The following is a 17,763-nucleotide window of genomic DNA, read 5'->3' on the forward strand; positions in this document are numbered from 1 at the left end:
TGACCCTGCACATGTATTTAACTGTCTGAGTGCCTGATCTGCACAAGTGAATGAGACATTTCTCAGGGAGTTAATGTGAGGAGCAGATGTAAATGGTTCCTGTGGAAGCCTCTCTGGGAACTGCCCCCAGTCCACAAGAATGGGCATCTCAGAGCCATGTGTCTGCCAAGTCACTCTGTCCTACTGGCCACAGCTCATTTGTCCAGGAGTAGATACCAAGGCCAACTGGATTCTCTCAGGAATCAGGACAAAGCACTTTAATCTCAGTCTGGCTGGACTTCCAAAAAGGAGGACATTTAAAATTGGGGGGCACTGGTCCCTATGGACAAGGTAACAGAGTTGGCCAATTTGGCACAGAGGAGAGGAGAGAGAAAGAATTGGAAATCCATACATAGGAGAAAAAGTTCTCCCTGAGTTTGTGGAAGCTTTATATTTTCTAGAGAAATCTCCTTCCTGGGGCAGGCTCCTCTTCCTGTCATAGGGTTTTGGAGAACACTCAGTGATCCTTAGAACAAATCTCCCCTTTGGTGGTTCAGCTGCCTCTAGTGAATTTCCCTTACTTGCCACCAGAAAGACCTCACTAGGAACTTAGGAGGCAGTAACTGTCAAGACACATCACCAGATTCCCCTTCTTGCCCCTCTCTAATTTTCTCTTCTCAGTTTCCAACTCTGGTCTGACTTGGGTCTTGCTGGTGGGCTGCTTCTCTCCTTCACTTACTTCCCCAATGAGCTCATTTATTTTTATGGGTTTAAAGTTTGGAAAGGATAAATCTTAAGACTGTCTTCAGCCCTGACAGCTCTCCCAGGACTCTACTGCCCCACATCTAATTATCTCAAGGGCACTGCCACTAAAATGGCCTAGCATTTGGTGTTAACAAGTACTGTATTTTGCCATGTATAATGCACACTTTTGTCTGGATTTTTGAGGGAAAAATAAGGATGTGCATTATACATGGGTAGTACTAATTCCATATCTATATAAACATTCCTTTTTTATTTTGAGACAGAGTTTCACTATGTAGCCCTTGGTAGAGTGCTGTGGTGTCATAGCTCACAGCAACCTCAAACTCTTGGGCTTAAGTGATTCTCTTGCCTCAGCCTCCCAAGTAGCTGGGACTACAGGCACCCGCCACAACACCCGGCTATTTTTTTGTTGCACTTGTCATTGTTGTTTAGCAGGCCCGGACACTAATTAAGAGGCACTAAGGACAAGCCTGGTTCGAACCCACCTGCCTCAGTATTATGTGGCCAGCACCCTAACCACTGAGCTACAAGCACCAAGTCACATATATAAACATTCTTGTGTTTTGTAATTATGTTGCATAAAATTCCTTGTACCATAATATGTTAAAAAAGAAATGCTAAAATTCCTTTATAATACAAAAAACAAGTACCTAAATATAAACAAATAAAATGTTAACAAAAAAACATTTTTCCCCTGAAAGTTTAGGCCAAAAATGTGAGTGAATATTTTACATGGGAGCACATTACACAGGGCAAAGTATGGGGTAAGGTCATTGTCAACCCTGTTCAAAGGACATACCTTTTGGTGCCCTTTCCTGGGGCTCAGTAAAGAAGTAATTTATGATTCTTTTTTTCTTTCGTTCAAGCCTTACACCCTACCAATTACGGTAATAGCCACTCTCCGCCCTGCACAATTTCTGGGACTCTCCATTCCTAGAGCCGTTTTCCTCATGTGTGGATGAAGACAATGCCTCTTAACGAACCCTCAGGCCTACAATCCCTTCTGACTTCAATCCACTCGACCCACTTCTGCCAGAATAATCTCCTTCTTTTTTTAATCAATTGGGTATTAAAGGATTATTATTTGTTCACAATTATGCTAGCCACCTACAGGGAATTCAGAAGTGAGAAATTATTTTTTTGTCTGTTAAGTACTTACGTAATAGAAACCTTTTTGGGTGACCGACCAGGATCCCAGCAATCACCCCTTCTCTCGAGGAATGCCTCCAACACACAGGGAGGCACACCCAGAAGTCGTATCATGACTATATCATCTACCCCAGACATGTGTGACTGATGCAGGGGTGGAGAACAGACCCAGTCTAGGACAGTCAGACTCTCTCTTGCTGTCTGGAATTTTATTTTATTTTATTTTATATATTTCTTTAACAACAACGAAGAGATTTATTCTTTTCTTTTTTTTTATTGTTAAATCATAGCTGTGTACATTAGTGCAATCAAGGGGTATAGTGTGCTGGTTTCATATACAATCTGAAACATTCCCATCAAACTGTTCAACGCAGCCTTCATGGTATTTTCCTAGTTACTGTATATAGACATTTGTATTCTGCCTTTAGTAAGTTTTGCCTGTCCCCATTCCGAGACGCACTGTAGGTGTGGCCCCACCCATCACCCTCCCTCCACCCTAACCTCCCCCCTTCCTTGGCCCTATCCCCATAGTCTTGTGCCATAGTTGGGCTATAGCCTCCATGTGATAGCCACAATTTAGCTTCATAGTAGGGCTGAGTACATTGGATACTTTTTCTTCCATTCCTGAGATACCCTGCTAAGAAGAATATGTTCCAGCTCCATCCATGTAAACATGAAAGAAGTAAAGTCTCCATCTTTCTTTAAGGCTGCATAATATTCCATGGTACACATGAACCACAATTTGCTAGTCCATTCGTGGGTCAATGGGCACTTGGGCTTCTTCCATGACTTAGCAATTATGAATTGTGCTGCAATAAGCATTCTGGTACAGATGTCTTTGTTATATTGTGATTTTTGGTCTTCTGGGTATAAACCTAGTAAAGGAATTATAGGATCGAATGGCAGGTCTATTTTTAGGTCTTTAAGTAGTCTCCAAACATCCTTCCAGAAGAAACACATTAGTGTGCATTCCCACCAGCAGTGTAGAAGTGTGCCCTTTTATCCACATCCACGCCAACATCTCTGGTTTTGGGATTTTGTTATGTGGGCTACTCTGACTGGGGTTAGGTGATATCTCAAAGTAGTTTTGATTTGCATTTCTCTGATGATTAAGGATGATGAGCTTTTTTTCATGTGTTTGTAGATCATGCGTCTATCTTCTTTAGAGAAGTTTCTCTTCAAGTCCCTTGCCCACCCTGAGATGGGATCACTTGTTCTTTTCTTGCTAATACATTTGAGTTCTCTGTGGATTCTGGTTATTAGACCTTTATCAGAGGTATAACCTGCAAATATTTTCTCCCATTCTGAGGGCTGTCTGCTTGCTTTACTTACTATGTTCTTAGCTGTGCAGAAGCTTTTTAGTTTGATCAGGTCCCAGTGGCGTATTTTTGATACTGTCAATTGCCTGGGGAGTCCTCCTCATAAAATATTCACCCAGGCCGATTCCTTCTAGAGTTTTCCCTGCACTTTCTTCAAGTATTTTTATAGTTTCATGTCTTAAGTTTAAATCTTTTATCCAGTGAGAGTCTATCTTAGTTAATGGTGAAAGGTGTGGGTCCAGTTTCAATCTTCCACAGGTTGCCAGCCAGTTCACCCAGCACCAGTTGTTAAATAGGGAATCTTTTCCCCACTGAATGTTTTTTTTTGTTTGTTTGTTTTTGTTTTTGGTGGGGGATAGGTTTGAACCCGCCACCTCTGGCATATGGGACTGGCGCCCTACTCCTTGAGCCACAGGCACCACCCCCCACTGAATGTTTTTAATTGGCTTGTCAAAGATCAAATAACGGTAAGTAGCTGGATTCATCTCTTGGTTCTCTATTCTGTTCCAGACATCTACTTCTCTGTTTTTGTGCCAGTACCATGCTGTTTTGATCACTATCGATTTATAGTACAGTCTCAGGTCTGGTAGTGTAATTCCTCCTGCTGTGTTTTTATGGCTGAGTAATGTTTTGGCTATTCGAGGTTTTTTTCTGATTCCATACAAAACGAAGTATTATTTTTTCAAGATCTTTAAAATATGACAATGGAGCTTTAATAGGAATTGCATTAAAATTATATATTGCTTTGGGCAGTATGGACATTTTAACAATGTTGATTCTTCCCAGCCATGAGCAAGGTAAGTTTTTCCATTTGTTAACGTCGTCACCTATTTCTTTTCTTCAAGTTTCATAGTTCTCTTTGTAGAGATCTTTCACATCCTTTGTTAGGTATACTCCCAAATAGTTCATCTTCTTTGGCAATACTGTGAAAGGAATAGAGTCCTTGACTGTTTTTCCGGCTTGGTTATTGTTGGTATATATAAAGGCTACAGATTTATGGGTGTTGATTTTGTAGCCTGAGACATTGCTGTATTCCTTGATCACTTCTAAAAGTTTTGTAGTAGAATCCCTAGTGTTTTCCAGATATACGATCATATCATCTGCAAAGAGTGAAAGTTTGATCTCTTCTGATCCTTTGAGGATACCCTTGATCGCCTTTTCTTTCCTAATTGCAATGGCTAAAACTTCCATTACAATGTTAAAGAGCAATGGAGACAATGGGCAACCTTGCCTAGTTCCTGATCTAAGTGGAAATGATTTTAATTTAACTCCATTTAATATGATATTGGCTGTGGGTTTGCTGTAGATGGCCTCTATTAGTTTAAGAAATGTCCCTTCTATACCAATTTTCTTAAGTGTTTTGATCATGAAGGGATGCTGGATATTATCAAAAGCTTTTTCTGCATCAATTGAAAGAATCACATGGTCCTTATTTTTTAGTTTGTTTATGTGCTGAATTAAATTTATAGATTTACATATATTGAACAAGACTTGAGACCCTGGTATAAATCCCACTTGGTCGTGGTGTATAATTTTTTTGATGTGTTGTTGGATTCTGTTTGTTAGGATCTTATTGAGTATTTTAGCATCAATATTCATTAGTGATATTGGTCTATAATTTCCTTTCTTGTTGGGTCTTTCCATGGTTTGGGGATTAAGGTAATGTTTGCTTCGTAGAATGTGTTGGGTAATATTCCTTCTTTTTCTATATTTTGGAAGAGGTTTAGTAATATAGATACTAGTTCTTCTTTAAAGGTTTGGTAGAATTCTGATGTAAAGCCATCTGGTCTTGGACTTTTCTTTTTAGGGAGATTTTGTGTAGTTGATGCTATTTCAGAACTTGATATAGGCCTGTTCAACATTTCCACTTCATTCTAGCTAAGTCTTAGTAGGTGGCGTACTTCCAGGTATTGGTCGATTTCTTTCAGATTTTCATATTTCTGAGAGTAGAGTTTCTTGTAGTATTCATTAAGGATTTTTTGAATTTCTGGGGGGTGTGTTGTTGTTTCATTGTTACCATTTCTGATTGATGAAATTAGAGATTTTACTCTTTTTTTCCTGGTTAGGTTGGCCAAAGGTTTATCTATTTTATTGATCTTTTAAAAAAACCAACTTTTGGATTTATTGATCTGTTGTATAATTCTTTTGTTTTCAATTTCATTTAATTCTGCTCTGATTTTGGTTATTTCTTTTCTTCTGCTGGGTTTGGGGTTGGAGTGTTCTTCCTTTACAGTTGCTTGAGATGTCCCATTAAGTTATTAACTTCTTCTCTTTCTGTTTTCTTTTGTGTAGAGACAGAGTTTCACTTTATGGCCCTCAGTAGAGTGCCGTGGCGTCACACAGCTCACAGCAACCTCCAACTCCTGGGCTTAGGCGATTCTCCTGCCTCAGCCTCCCAAGTAGCTGGGACTACAGGTGCCCGCCACAACGCCCGGCTATTTTTTTGTTGCAGTTTGGCCGGGGCTGGGTTTGAACCCGCCACCCTCGGTATATGGGGCCAGCGCCCTGCTCACTGAGCCACAGGCGCCGCCCTCTTTCTGTTTTCTTGAGGAAGGCTGGCAGTGCTATAAATTTCCCTCTTAGGACTGCCTTTGCAGTATCCCAGAGGTTCTGGTAATTCATGTCTTGATTGTTGTTTTCTTCCAAAAATTTCGTGATTTCCTTCTTAATCTTGTCTATAACCCATCTATGCTTCAGCATAAGGTTGTTTAGCTTCCATGTTTTTGTATGGGTATGCAGGTTCCAGTTGTTATTGAGTTCAACTTTTATTCCATGATGGTCTGAGAAGATGCAAGGAATAATTTCTATTTTTTTTTTAATTTGCTGAGGTTAGATTTGTGGCCTAGGATGTGGTTGATTTTGGAGTTATGTTCCGTGGGCTGATGAGAAGAATGTGTATTCAGTTTTGTTGAGATGAAATGTTCTATAGATGTCTGTTAAGTCCAGATGTTGAATGGTTGAGTTTAAATCTAAAATTTCTTTGCTTAGCTTCTTTTTGGAGGATCTATCCAGCACTACTAAAGGGGTGTTAAAATCTCCAGCTACTATGGAACTGGAGGAAATCGAGTTGCTCATGTCTGTTAGAGTTTCTCTTGTAAATTGAGGTGCGTTCTGGTTGGGTGCATAAATATTAATAATTGAAATCTCACCATATTGAGTATTACCTTTAACAAATATGAAGTGTCCATCCTTATCCTTCTTTATTTCCATTGGTTTAAAGCCTATTGCGTCTGCCTAAAGCCTCCTGCTTTTTTCTGCTTTCCATTTGCCTGGAGTATAGATGACCATCCCTTCACCTTGAGTCTATATTTGTCTTTTAATGTAAGATGTGATTCTTGTATGCAGCAGATATCTGGCTTGAGTTTTTGTATCCAGTCAGCCAACCTGTTCCTCTTTAGAGGACAATTTAAACCATGCACATTAATTGAGAATATTGATAAGCCTTTCAAGAGTCTGGTGGACATTTTTAATCCTTTTGCGACTGTGGAGGTTGGAATTTGATCAAAATTTTCTGGGTGGGTTTACTTTTGTGGTGGAGGATTATGCTGGTTTTTATGGAGGATAGGTCTGAGAATATCCTGGAGAGCTGGTTTAGTTATGGCAAATTTCTTCAACATGTGAATGTCATTGAAGTATTTAATTTCTCCGTCATAAATGAAACTCAGTTTAGCTGGGTACAGGATCCTGACAATCCTCTTCTAGCTTGAAAGGTTTCAGCAGAGAGATCTGCAGTTATTCTAATATTCTTCCCCTTGTAGGTGATGGTTTTCTTTCGTCTGGCTGCTTTCAGAATTATCTCCTTCATATTAACTTTAGTGAAATTGATTTTGATGTGTCTGGGGGATGTCTTATTTGGGTTGAGTCGTGCAGGAGTTCTGAAACTGTCTGCTATCTGAATTTCAGAATCTCTTGGCATGTCTGGAAAGTTCTCATTCATAATCTCATGGAGAAGAGATTCTGTGCCTTGTGAAGCCACTTCATCGCTTTCGGGGATCCCAATAAGACGAATATTAGTTTTCTTCGAATTATCCCAGAGCTCTCTGAGTGATCTGTTTTTGCCCTCCATTTCTCTTCCTCTTTGAGAGTTTGGGAGAGTCGAAAGCTTTGTCTTCAACGTCAGAAATCCTTTCTTCTGCTTGCTCCATTCTGTTACTGAGGGATTCTACTATGTTTCTCAGATCTTTGAGGGCTGCAACTTCTTGTCTCAATGTGTCAAAATCTTTGGTCATTTGGTCTTTGAATTCATTGAATTCAAAAGATATCTTTTGGGTTACTGCTTGGAATTCTAATTCGATCTTATTTGCTATCCAGATTCTGAATTCTATTTCTGACATCTCAGCTATTTTTTTGTGCATGGGATCTTGTGCTGTGTCTGCCCCATTGATCCTTGGGGGAGTTGACCTACTCTGATTATTCATGTTGCCAGAGTTTTTCTGTTGATTTTGCCTCATGATTGTTTTTCACCGTTGCCTCTGGCTGTCCTCAGAGTTGGGGAGGTGTCTCTCCAAGATTAGACTCCAGCGGGATCACTCTATTGTTGCTGGATCTTTGTAGAGAGTGACCCTGTGTAGTTCCTCTGGGGCTGCTCCAGCCAGAAAGTTTTGGTTGTGGAAGCAGCTCCGGAGTGTGACACACCCGGATCCAGCAACAGGGCGGGAGATGGTCCGCACGGTTCTGGGAGTGCCTGGCACCCAGTGACTTTGGCACAGAGAGTCCAAGGCTCCAGCAGTCTCTGGCCAGGAGAAGGGCTCTGCACAGAGGCAGGGAGGGCTCCAGAGGGCATGCGGCTACCAGCGTCCCTGACCAGATGAGCGGGCCGGTGTGGAGGCAGGGAGGGTACAGGAGGGAGGACGCAGGGTTGCGTGGCTCCTGCAGTTCCTGGTCAGGGCATCTGGAGGCCCGGTGGGTGCGGGTCGTGGGTGGGGGCACAGCTCTTATGGAGGTCTAGGTGGCACCAAGCCCAGGAGTTTGAGGTTGCTATGAGCTGTGACGCCACAGTACTCTACACAGCGCAACAGTCCGAGGCTCCAATGTGCCAAAACCTGTCTCACTCTGCCCCTGAGGGTTAAGGCTGTAAGGCAGCTCTGTCCCTTGCCTTTAGGCTACTCAGTCACTTGGTTACTAGCTCCCACCCAATCCTTGCTCTGCGACCCTGACAGTGGGGGGTCGGGCCAGTTCTTGCCGGGCCAGTTCTCTCATATGGCTCCCTGTGGCCCACAGCCAAGCACTATTAGCTCCATCTGGCTCAGCGGCTCCGTCTGGGGCCCTAGACAATGCCCAAAATTCTCCGCACTCCTGCTCAAGCTCTCCCCAAGGCAGTTCATCTGAGTGCCAAGTCCAAAAACACTGAAACAGTTCACAGTTAAGGCCTTTCCGGTTTGCAGTCTCATTGCTGCTTGTACTTACGGCTGCCGGTGGGATTAGGTCTATAGAACATGCAACCACTTTCCAGTTTTCCACTGTTTTTGTCCTCCTCTTGGGGTCCAGAAGTCCCTTGTTGACTCCCTTGTCTTAAGGGCCTTTCTTAGATCTTCAAGAGCAATCCCTGAAAACTTGACAGATCTCAGTCTAAAAAGAGGTGAAAAACTCAGCACACCTGGCTTCCCTGCCCCACGATGGCATTGGGGTGGTACCATGAGTAGATGCGACCAGGCCCTGTAGCCTGCTAGCGTGCCACGGCTGGGACTTGGACTCACAGAGCCATCACGGCGCCCCACATCGCGCTGTGCTGGATGCCCAGCCCCTGAAGCTGCCCCTTACAATAAGGCTACCAAAGCCACTCAACTCCTCTTGGCCCAGGGGAGCCGGGAGCAGGCAAGAGGAAGGGACCCGCTGTCTGGAATTTTAGAGTGACAGAGACTGGGAACTGCTGGAGGTTTGAGTCATGCTGATGGCAGAGCAGCCCCTGCCACTGAGACATACCCCTAGAGCTGTGCTGGAACTTGCTTTTCTGGATGCTTTGTTAAACCTTTTCATTAGAATCAAACAAAGATAATCCAGCATCCCCCTTTTTTTTATTTTATTTTTTTATTTTTGGCTTTTTTATTTTATTTCGTTGCTTATTTTTTGTTTCTTTACTTTTTTTTGTTGTTGTTGAAACAGGGTCCCACCCTATGCCCCTGAGCAGAGTGCAGTGGGCGTGGTAGCTCACCACAACCTCAGACTCGGGCTGCGGGCACCCTGCTGCCTCAGCCCCCGGAAGCCACTGGGATTACAGGCGCTCGCCATGGCACCCGGCTGGGTTTTTCCTTTTTTTTCACGAGTCGGGGTCTCACTGTCGCTCAGGCGAGTCTCGAACTCCTGAGCTCAAGCAATTCTCCCTCCTCAGCCTCCCACAGTGCTGGGATTACAGGCATGAGCCACCGCGCCCAGCATCCCCCCCTTTTTTTTTTAAACTTAAATGAGCCAGACTTGATTTTTGTTGTTTGCCAAGAAGAATCCAGACTAATCCTATTAAAAGGAGACATTTTGTCTCAAAAGTAAAAGCCAGACACATATCAATTATCTTCATTGTACAGGTCGAGCTACTAAGGTCTAGAGAAGCTGATTTGCCTAACGTAGGTGGGATCTTGTGGGGTACCCCAGGTGCAGACCCAGATGCAGAGTTGAGTCCCAAGGTGGCAGAGGAGAATTTTTTTTTTTTTTTTTTTTTGAGACAGAGTCTTAAGCTGTTGCCCTGGGTAGAGTGTTATGGCATCATAGCTCACAGCAACAACTTGGGCTCAAGTGATGCTCTTTCCTTAGTTTTTCTATTTTTAGTAGAGATGAGGTCTCCCTTTTGCTCATGCTGGTCTCGAACTTGTAAGCTGAAGCAATCCACCTGCCTCCCAGAGTGCTAGGATTACAGGCATGAGCCACCATTCCTGGCCTGGCAGAGGAGAATTAAGAGGTACTAAGGACAAGTCTGGTTACATTAAAGTTCTATTATAGCAGGACTTGGTGCCCATGTCTGCTGTTGAGTCACAAAAAAACATCTCCCTGGGCACTCTGCCATACTGCAGGATGAAGAATGCTGGCCTTGGCATGGCTAAATAGTAATCTCCAGCTTAACATTTGAGGTCCCCACCGTAACATTTGAAGTCCCCACCCAGGGGTCCCTTTTCTCTTCTCTTAACTTGATCCATTATATCCTTCAGGAATTAGATAAGGAGATTCACCTGGATTAATTTCACCCAATCCTGCCATCACTTTATTCTATATCCCAATTTCCATAGCATTCTCTTCTCTTTCTTTCCTTTTTTGTTTTTAGAGATGGGAGTCTAACTGTGTTGCCAGGCTGGAGTGCAGGTGTAATAATAACTCACTGTAGTCTCAAACTCCTGGGCTCAAGCAATCCTCCTACCTCACCCTCCTGAGTAGCTAGGACTACAGGCAGGCAGCCTTATGCACAGCTTCTTTTATTTTAAAGTTCTCAACAGACTTCTTATATAGATTTTTTTTATTTTGAGGTAACAGACACACAATAAACTGTTCATACCCGAAGAGTGCACTTTGAGCCAGGCACAGTTGCTCATGCTTATCATCTTAGCACTTTGGGAGGGTGCAGTGGGAGGATCCTTTGAACCCGTGAGTTTGAGGCTACAATAAGCTCTGATCATACCACTGCACTCCAGCCAAGATAACAGAGACCCTATTGCAAAAAAAGTGTTACACATAGATGATTTTTTATATATGTATAGATCCATGAAACCATCACACCATCAAGATAATGAACATTTTGATCACTGCCGAGTTTCCTTGTACTACATTGTAATTCTCTCTCCTTCTCCTCCCCACTCTACTCCTCTCTCTAGGCAACCATTGATCTGCTATCGCTGTAGATCAGTTTGCATTTTCTAGAATTTTATACAATTGGAATCACACAGTGAATCATCTTTTCTTATCTGACTTCTTTCACTCTGCATAATATTATGATATTCTTCCAAGTTGTAGCATATATCAATAGTTCATTCTTTTTTATTCCTAAGTAGTATGCCATTGAATTAATATACAGTATTACAATTTGTTTATCCACTCATCTGCTGATGATCATTTGGGTTTTTTCTAGTGTTTGGCTCTTATGTATAGCGCCGCTGCTATGAACATTTATGCATCTATCTTTGTGTGGACATATGCTTCATTTCACCTAGGAATGGAATTTCTGGGACATATGGTAAGCACATGTCTAACTTTTAAAGAAACTACCCAACTGTTTTGCAAAGTGGGTGTGCCCACTATTCACATTCCTACCAGCAGCGTCTGGGAGTTTTAGTTGCTCCATATCCTCACCAACATTCGGTACTCCCTTTCCATTTTATTTTAGCCATTTTGTTCTTAGTAGGCAGTAGCTAAACCTTAGTATGGTTTTAACTTGCTTTTCCCCAATCACAGTGATGAAGCCTCTTTACATGTGCTTATTTATACTCTTTGGTAAAGTAACATAACAGGATTTTCCCCCTTTCCTGCCCACTTTCTGCTGTTGGCTTGTTCGGCTCTTTTTATTTGGAGACTTAAGAGCCATGAACTTGTGTGGATGGTGAGAAGACTGACAATGCCTTAAAATTTTACTTCTCTATAATGACCCTGTCTTTTTCCTCCTTGTGGGTTCCTTGTGGCCAGAAGGAACTTTGTAGACTTGTAAAATGTGGCAGTGAGCCATGCAATTTCTCATGGACACTGGCGACCCTTAACTTCTAGACTGAATCCCTTGCCAGCACAAACACTTTAATATTTGATGTGAGTGTTTCAATAGTGGTTGGACAGATCCAAATGCAAAGCAGGGGGCAGTTCTTCTGCTGAGATTTGCAGCTGTGGCTCTTCTGAGCTGGCTGGTGGAACCATGTGACAACCCATTGCTGCCAATTCTAGTGGAAGTGGAACTTTCAAAACATGCCACTCTGGGCACGGCGCCTGTGGCTCAAGCGGCTAAGGAGCCAGTTACATACAACTGAGCTGGCAAGTTAAAATCCAGCCCCAGCCCTTCAAACAACAATGACAGCTGCAATCGAAAAATAGCCAGGCGTTGTGGTGGGCGCCTGTAGTCCCAGCTACTTGAGAGGTGGAAGCAGGAGAATCGCTTAAGCCCAGGAATCGGAGGTTGCTGTGAGCTGTGATGCCATGGCACTCTACCCAGGGCGACCACTTGAGGCTCTGTCTCAAAAAAAAATGAAAAACTTACAACCACCTAATCTATGATAAACCAAACAAGAATATACCTTGGGGGGAAAGACTCTCTATTCAATAAATGGTGTTGGGAGAACTGGATATCCACATGTAAAAGACTGAAACTGGACCCACACCTTTCCCCACTCACAAAAATTGATTCAAGATGGATAAAGGACTTAAATTTAAGGCATGAAGCAATAAAAATCCTCAAAGAAAGCATAGGAAAAACACTGGAAGATATTGGCCTGGGGAAACACTTCATGAAGAAGACTGCCATGGCAATTGCAACAGCAACAAAAATAAACAAATGGGACTTCATTAAACTGAAAAGCTTCTGTACAGCTAAGGAGACAACAACCAAAGCAAATAGACAACCTACACAATGGGAAAGGATATTTGCATATTTTGAATCAGACAAAAGCTTGATAACTAAGATCTATAGAGAACTCAAATTAATCCACATGAAAAAAGCCAACAATCCCATATATCAATGGTCAAAAGACATGAATAGAACCTTCTCTAAAGAAGACAGACAAATGGCTAACAAACATATGAAAAAATGTTCATCATCCCTATCTATTAGAGAAATGCAAATCAAAACAACCCTGAGATATCATCTAACCCCTGTGAGAATGGCCCACATCACAAAATCTCAAAACTGCAGATGCTGGCGTGGATGTGGAGAGAAGGGAACACTTTTACACTGCTGGTGGGACTGCAAACTAGTACAACCTTTCTGGAAGGAAGTATGGAGAAACCTCAAAGCACTCAAGCTAGACCTCCCATTTGATCCTGCAATCCCATTACTGGGCATCTACCCAGAAGGAAAAAAATCCTTTTATCATAAGGACACTTGCACTAGACTGTTTATTGCAGCTTAATTTACAATCGCCAAAATGTGGAAACAGCCTAAATGCCCACCAACCCAGGAATGGATTAACAAGCTGTGGTATATGTATACCATGGAGTACTATTCAGCCATTAAAAAAAAAAAAGGAGACTTGGGCGGCGCCTGTGGCTCAGTCGGTAAGGCGCCGGCCCCAAATACCGAGGGTGATGGGTTCAAACCCGGCCCCGGCCAAACTGCAACCAAAAAATAGCTGGGTGTTGTGGCGGGCACCTGTAGTCCCAGCTACTTGGGAGGCTGAGGCAAGAGAATCGCTTAAGCCCGGGAGTTGGAGGTTGCTGTGAGCTGTGTGAGGCCATGGCACTCTACTGAGGGCCATAAAGTGAGACTCTGTCTCTACAAAAAAAAAAAAAAGGAGACTTTACATCCTTTTATTAACCTGGATGGAAGTGGAAGACATTATCCTTAATAAAGCATCACAAGAATGGAGAAGCATGAATCCTATGTACTCAATTTTGATATGAGGACAATTAATGACAATTAAGGTCACGGTGGGAGTGGGGGAAGGGGAGAGCAGAGAGAGAAAGGAGGAGGGAGGGGTGGAGAAAGGAAGAGCAGAGAGAGGGAAGGAGGGAGGGGGGTGGGGCCTTGGTGTGTGCCACACCTTTTGGGGGCAAGACACGATTGTAAGAGGGACTTTGCCTAACAAATGCAATCAGTGTAACGTGGTTTATTGTATCCTCAATGAATCCCCAACAATAATAATAAATAAATACATAAACAAAAAAACAAGCCATTTTGGCTGAGTTTTATGGCTATCTACAGTTGTTTTTCTAAGTAGTATACCCAAGTATTTAATAGAAAGTTGCACTCATTCTTAGATGTGCACTATATCATTCTATTCTTTCTAATAGATTATTTGGTATGGTTCTCAACCTATTTACTCATTGAGGTATGATCACTTCCAAATGGATTGTAAACTCTTTTTTTTGTTTGTTTTTTTGAGACACATTCTCACTCTTTCGCCCTGGGTAGAGTGCTGGGGCATCAGCTTAATTCACAGCAACCTCACACTCTTCGGCTCAAATGATCTTGCCTCAACCTCCTAAGTGCCTGGGACTATAGGCACCCACCACAACACCCAGCTAGGTTTTCTTTTTTTTAGTAGAGATGGGGGTTTTTCTCTTGCTTTCCAGCTAGGATTACAGGCATGTGCCCCGCCTGAATTGTAAACTCTTGAAGGGCAAAGATTAAAGTTTATAGAAAATTTATGACCGTTATCAAAGCACCAACGTGTACTAGATATAGAAGATCCTTGGTAACATCTACCACTTAACAAAACTGTTGGGTGGTTAGCCTTCAGTTTTAAAAGTTAAGCATCAGTCTAATCAGCCTTTTGGATCTGTGGTATAAGAAAGAAATACTCGTATTGCTAGGGTATATAAGAAATCTCACAATCAGAATTTTAGAACTTTAGCAAAACTGAAGGGGGCATTTCACAGATGAGAAAACTAAAGCATTAAGAAGTTAAGCGTTGGGTTAAGTGCATCACATCCCGCCTCCTTTGTAAAGCCTTCTGGACCCTTTGAGATGGACTCCCTCCTCTATGCCCCTAGGGTACGCATCTAAATTTCTGCCAACAGTCCCTGTGACACTGGGTTATACTTTCTTGCATGCAATGAACAGGGATTATGTCTTTTTTGTCTTTGTAGCCCCAATTTCCTACATAGTGCCTGGAATTGTCAGGCACTTAATAAAGGAATGAACGGATGAATTGGTGGCAGAGCATGGTTGGAGTCAGTACAAATAGGACAAAATACAATAGTAACACTAATACAATGTTTCTTAAATGCATAATGTGTTCCATGTTACATGGCTTACATTTATTATTTAAAGCTCACAATAGCTCTGTGAAGTAGATATAGCTATTCTTACTTTACAGATGAAGAAACTGAGGCAAGGACAAGTAATTTCCCAAAGTCAATCAGCTCAAGGCAGAGGTGGCACTTGAACCCAGGCATCTGATTCCAGAGAATCAGCGGTCTGAGTGGTGTCTCAGAACCACCGCTTGACTAATGACAATGGAGCATTGGCCGTGTTGAGAAATTTAAATCCTGTTCCTCTCCTTTCCATTCTTCTACTCATTGGTTTTCAAGGGTGATTATATTTGTGGGGTACCCCTGAGTATTTCTCCTCATGTGGAGATATTGATATAAGAAGAGTTCAAGGTAATTAGTAAACGGGTGAAGCCACTAAAACAGGTGTTGGCAAAGTCACTGAATCTGTGTGGTCCCAATAACTCGTGGTAAGGTCCCAATACTTACATTTAGGATATGCACTATGTTTGTTATGTGGCTGTAAATGAATGATTCTGTGGTTTCATCGTAAGATAAAGTTCGGCTGAGAGATGACAAAGATCTTAGGAATGTCAGCTTTTCAAGTTCACCCTGAATTTGTAGAAAAATGATAAAAATACAGTTATATACTATAATCTTACTTGATAATTGTAGAGGGCTTTTGAGAAGTTTCTTGAAATGTTTTAAGCATCTCACATCTCATTCAATCCAATTTCAGTCACCTATTATAAGGAATAAATACATTACAGAGGATTTCAGTGAAATTCCTTGTCCAGTGGCCCTCCCTTGGTTGGACACTCATCTCCCCTCTCACTAGATTAGTAAGTGTTCCAGGATGGCTCTCCCCATCTTTAGTGTTTGCTTTCCTCCGCACCTGCCCTGTGTAGTGCTGCCTGATTAAGCTTCCTAGAGGTGACCTCTGAGGCTGTTACTGCTAATCCTGTTGATGTCATTAAAGATTATTTTGTCTTTAAGGTTTGCTATTAAAATGCAAGTTCTGACTTGAAGAATAAAATATCTTTTTGTATTAACATTCTCTTTTTCTGATTATAAAAGCAATACTCTTTTATAGTTTCATAAAAACTATGAAAAAATAAAGTACAAGAAAAAAAATAAAAGACACCAATAATTCCATATGTTGAGAAAATTTCTTCCAGTCCCTTTCTCCTGCACACAGATAATGTAAGCTGGTACAAGTTCTCCAGAGAGCACCTAGCAATGCATTGCAAGAAGGCCCTATTCTCGGCTTGGCGCCTATGGCTCAAGTGGCTAAGGCGCCAGCCACATACACCTGAGCTGGTGGGTTCGAATCCAGCCCTGGCCTGCCAAACGACAATGATGGCTGCAACCAAAAAATAGACCTTGTGGCAGGCACCTGGGGTCCCAGCTACTTGGAAGGCAGAGGCAGGAGAATCGCTTGAGCCCAGGAGTTGGGGGTTACTGTGAGCTGTGATGCCACAGCACTCTACCCAGGGCGACAGCTTGAGGCTCTGTCTCAAAAAAAAAAAAAAAAGAAGGCCCTATTCTCTCTCATAGAGATTATACAACCACCAGAGAATGGCTTTCTCTGCTCCAGTTTTGTCCCTGTCCAGTTCATTTCCCCAGCTATTGCCAGATTCAAATTTAATCAGGTAACTCCTTGTCCAGAATCTTTTCAACAGCAACTATTGAGGGTGAGGCCCTTCCCAACATGACCTCAACTAACTTAACAAGCTGTGGTATACATATACCATGGAATACTATTCAGCTATTAAAAAAAATGGAGACTTTACATCCTTTGTATTAACCTGGATGAAAGTGGAAGACATTATTCTTAGTAAAGCATCACAAGAATGGAGAAGCATGAATCTTATGTACTCAATTTTGATATGAGGACAATTAATGACAATTAAGGTTATGGGGGGGAGGAAAAACAGAAAGAGGGACGGAGGGGTGGGGCCTTGGTGTGTGTCACACTTTATGGGGGCAAGACATGATTGCAAGAGGGACTTTGCCTAACAATTGCAATCAGTGTAACCTGGCTTATTGTACCCTCAATGAATCCCCAACAATAAAAAAAAATAAAAATAAAAAAAAGGGCTTTTGCCCATTCTGAGCTCTAGCCAAATTAACTTTTAGATTGCCTTTTCTTGCTTCTGTGTGCTTTGCACCTTTGGACTTCTCTATACTTCTTTTTGCTTACTGACAAAAATCAGTATATATTTTAAGACTTGGATCATGCAATTCTTCCTGAAGCAGGGTCAAGTGCCCTTCCTACATGTATCTATAAACCACATGAATAAATTCCTATCAAGATACTTGTTTTGTTTTTTGTTTATTTACTTATTCACTGTTTACTAACCACTATGTTAACAAGGAGTATCAAGGCATTTGTTGATACTCTGACATCATTAACTTCTTTTTTTTTTTTTTTTTTTGTAGAGACAGAGTCTCATTGTACCGCCCTCGGGTAGAGTCCCGTGGCGTCACACGGCTCACAGCAACCTCCAACTCCTGGGTTTAAGCGATTCTCTTGCCTCAGCCTCCCGAGTAGCTGGGACTACAGGCGCCCGCCACAACGCCCGGCTATTTTTTGGTTGCAGTATTGGCCGGGGCTGAGGTTTGAACCCACCACCCTCGGCATATGGGGCCGGCGCCCTACTCACTGAGCCACAGGCACCGCCCCATCATTAACTTCTTATTCATCTATTTTCCTGACTGTAAA

General features: G+C 42.3%; 1 protein-coding gene across 1 annotated transcript in view; it reads right to left on the reverse strand.

Annotated features, from left to right (window-relative positions):
- Positions 1–17,763, reverse strand: part of MROH8 (maestro heat like repeat family member 8) — an 84,662-nt gene that overhangs the window by 42,012 nt on the left and 24,887 nt on the right. The window contains exon 4 of the mRNA XM_053574868.1: positions 15,528–15,650. Within this exon, the coding sequence (XP_053430843.1) occupies positions 15,528–15,650 (123 nt within the window). The remainder of the gene's footprint in view (positions 1–15,527; positions 15,651–17,763) is intronic.

This window comes from Nycticebus coucang, chromosome 21, assembly GCF_027406575.1.
Source record: "Nycticebus coucang isolate mNycCou1 chromosome 21, mNycCou1.pri, whole genome shotgun sequence".
In the NCBI taxonomy this organism is placed as follows: domain Eukaryota; kingdom Metazoa; phylum Chordata; class Mammalia; order Primates; family Lorisidae; genus Nycticebus; species Nycticebus coucang.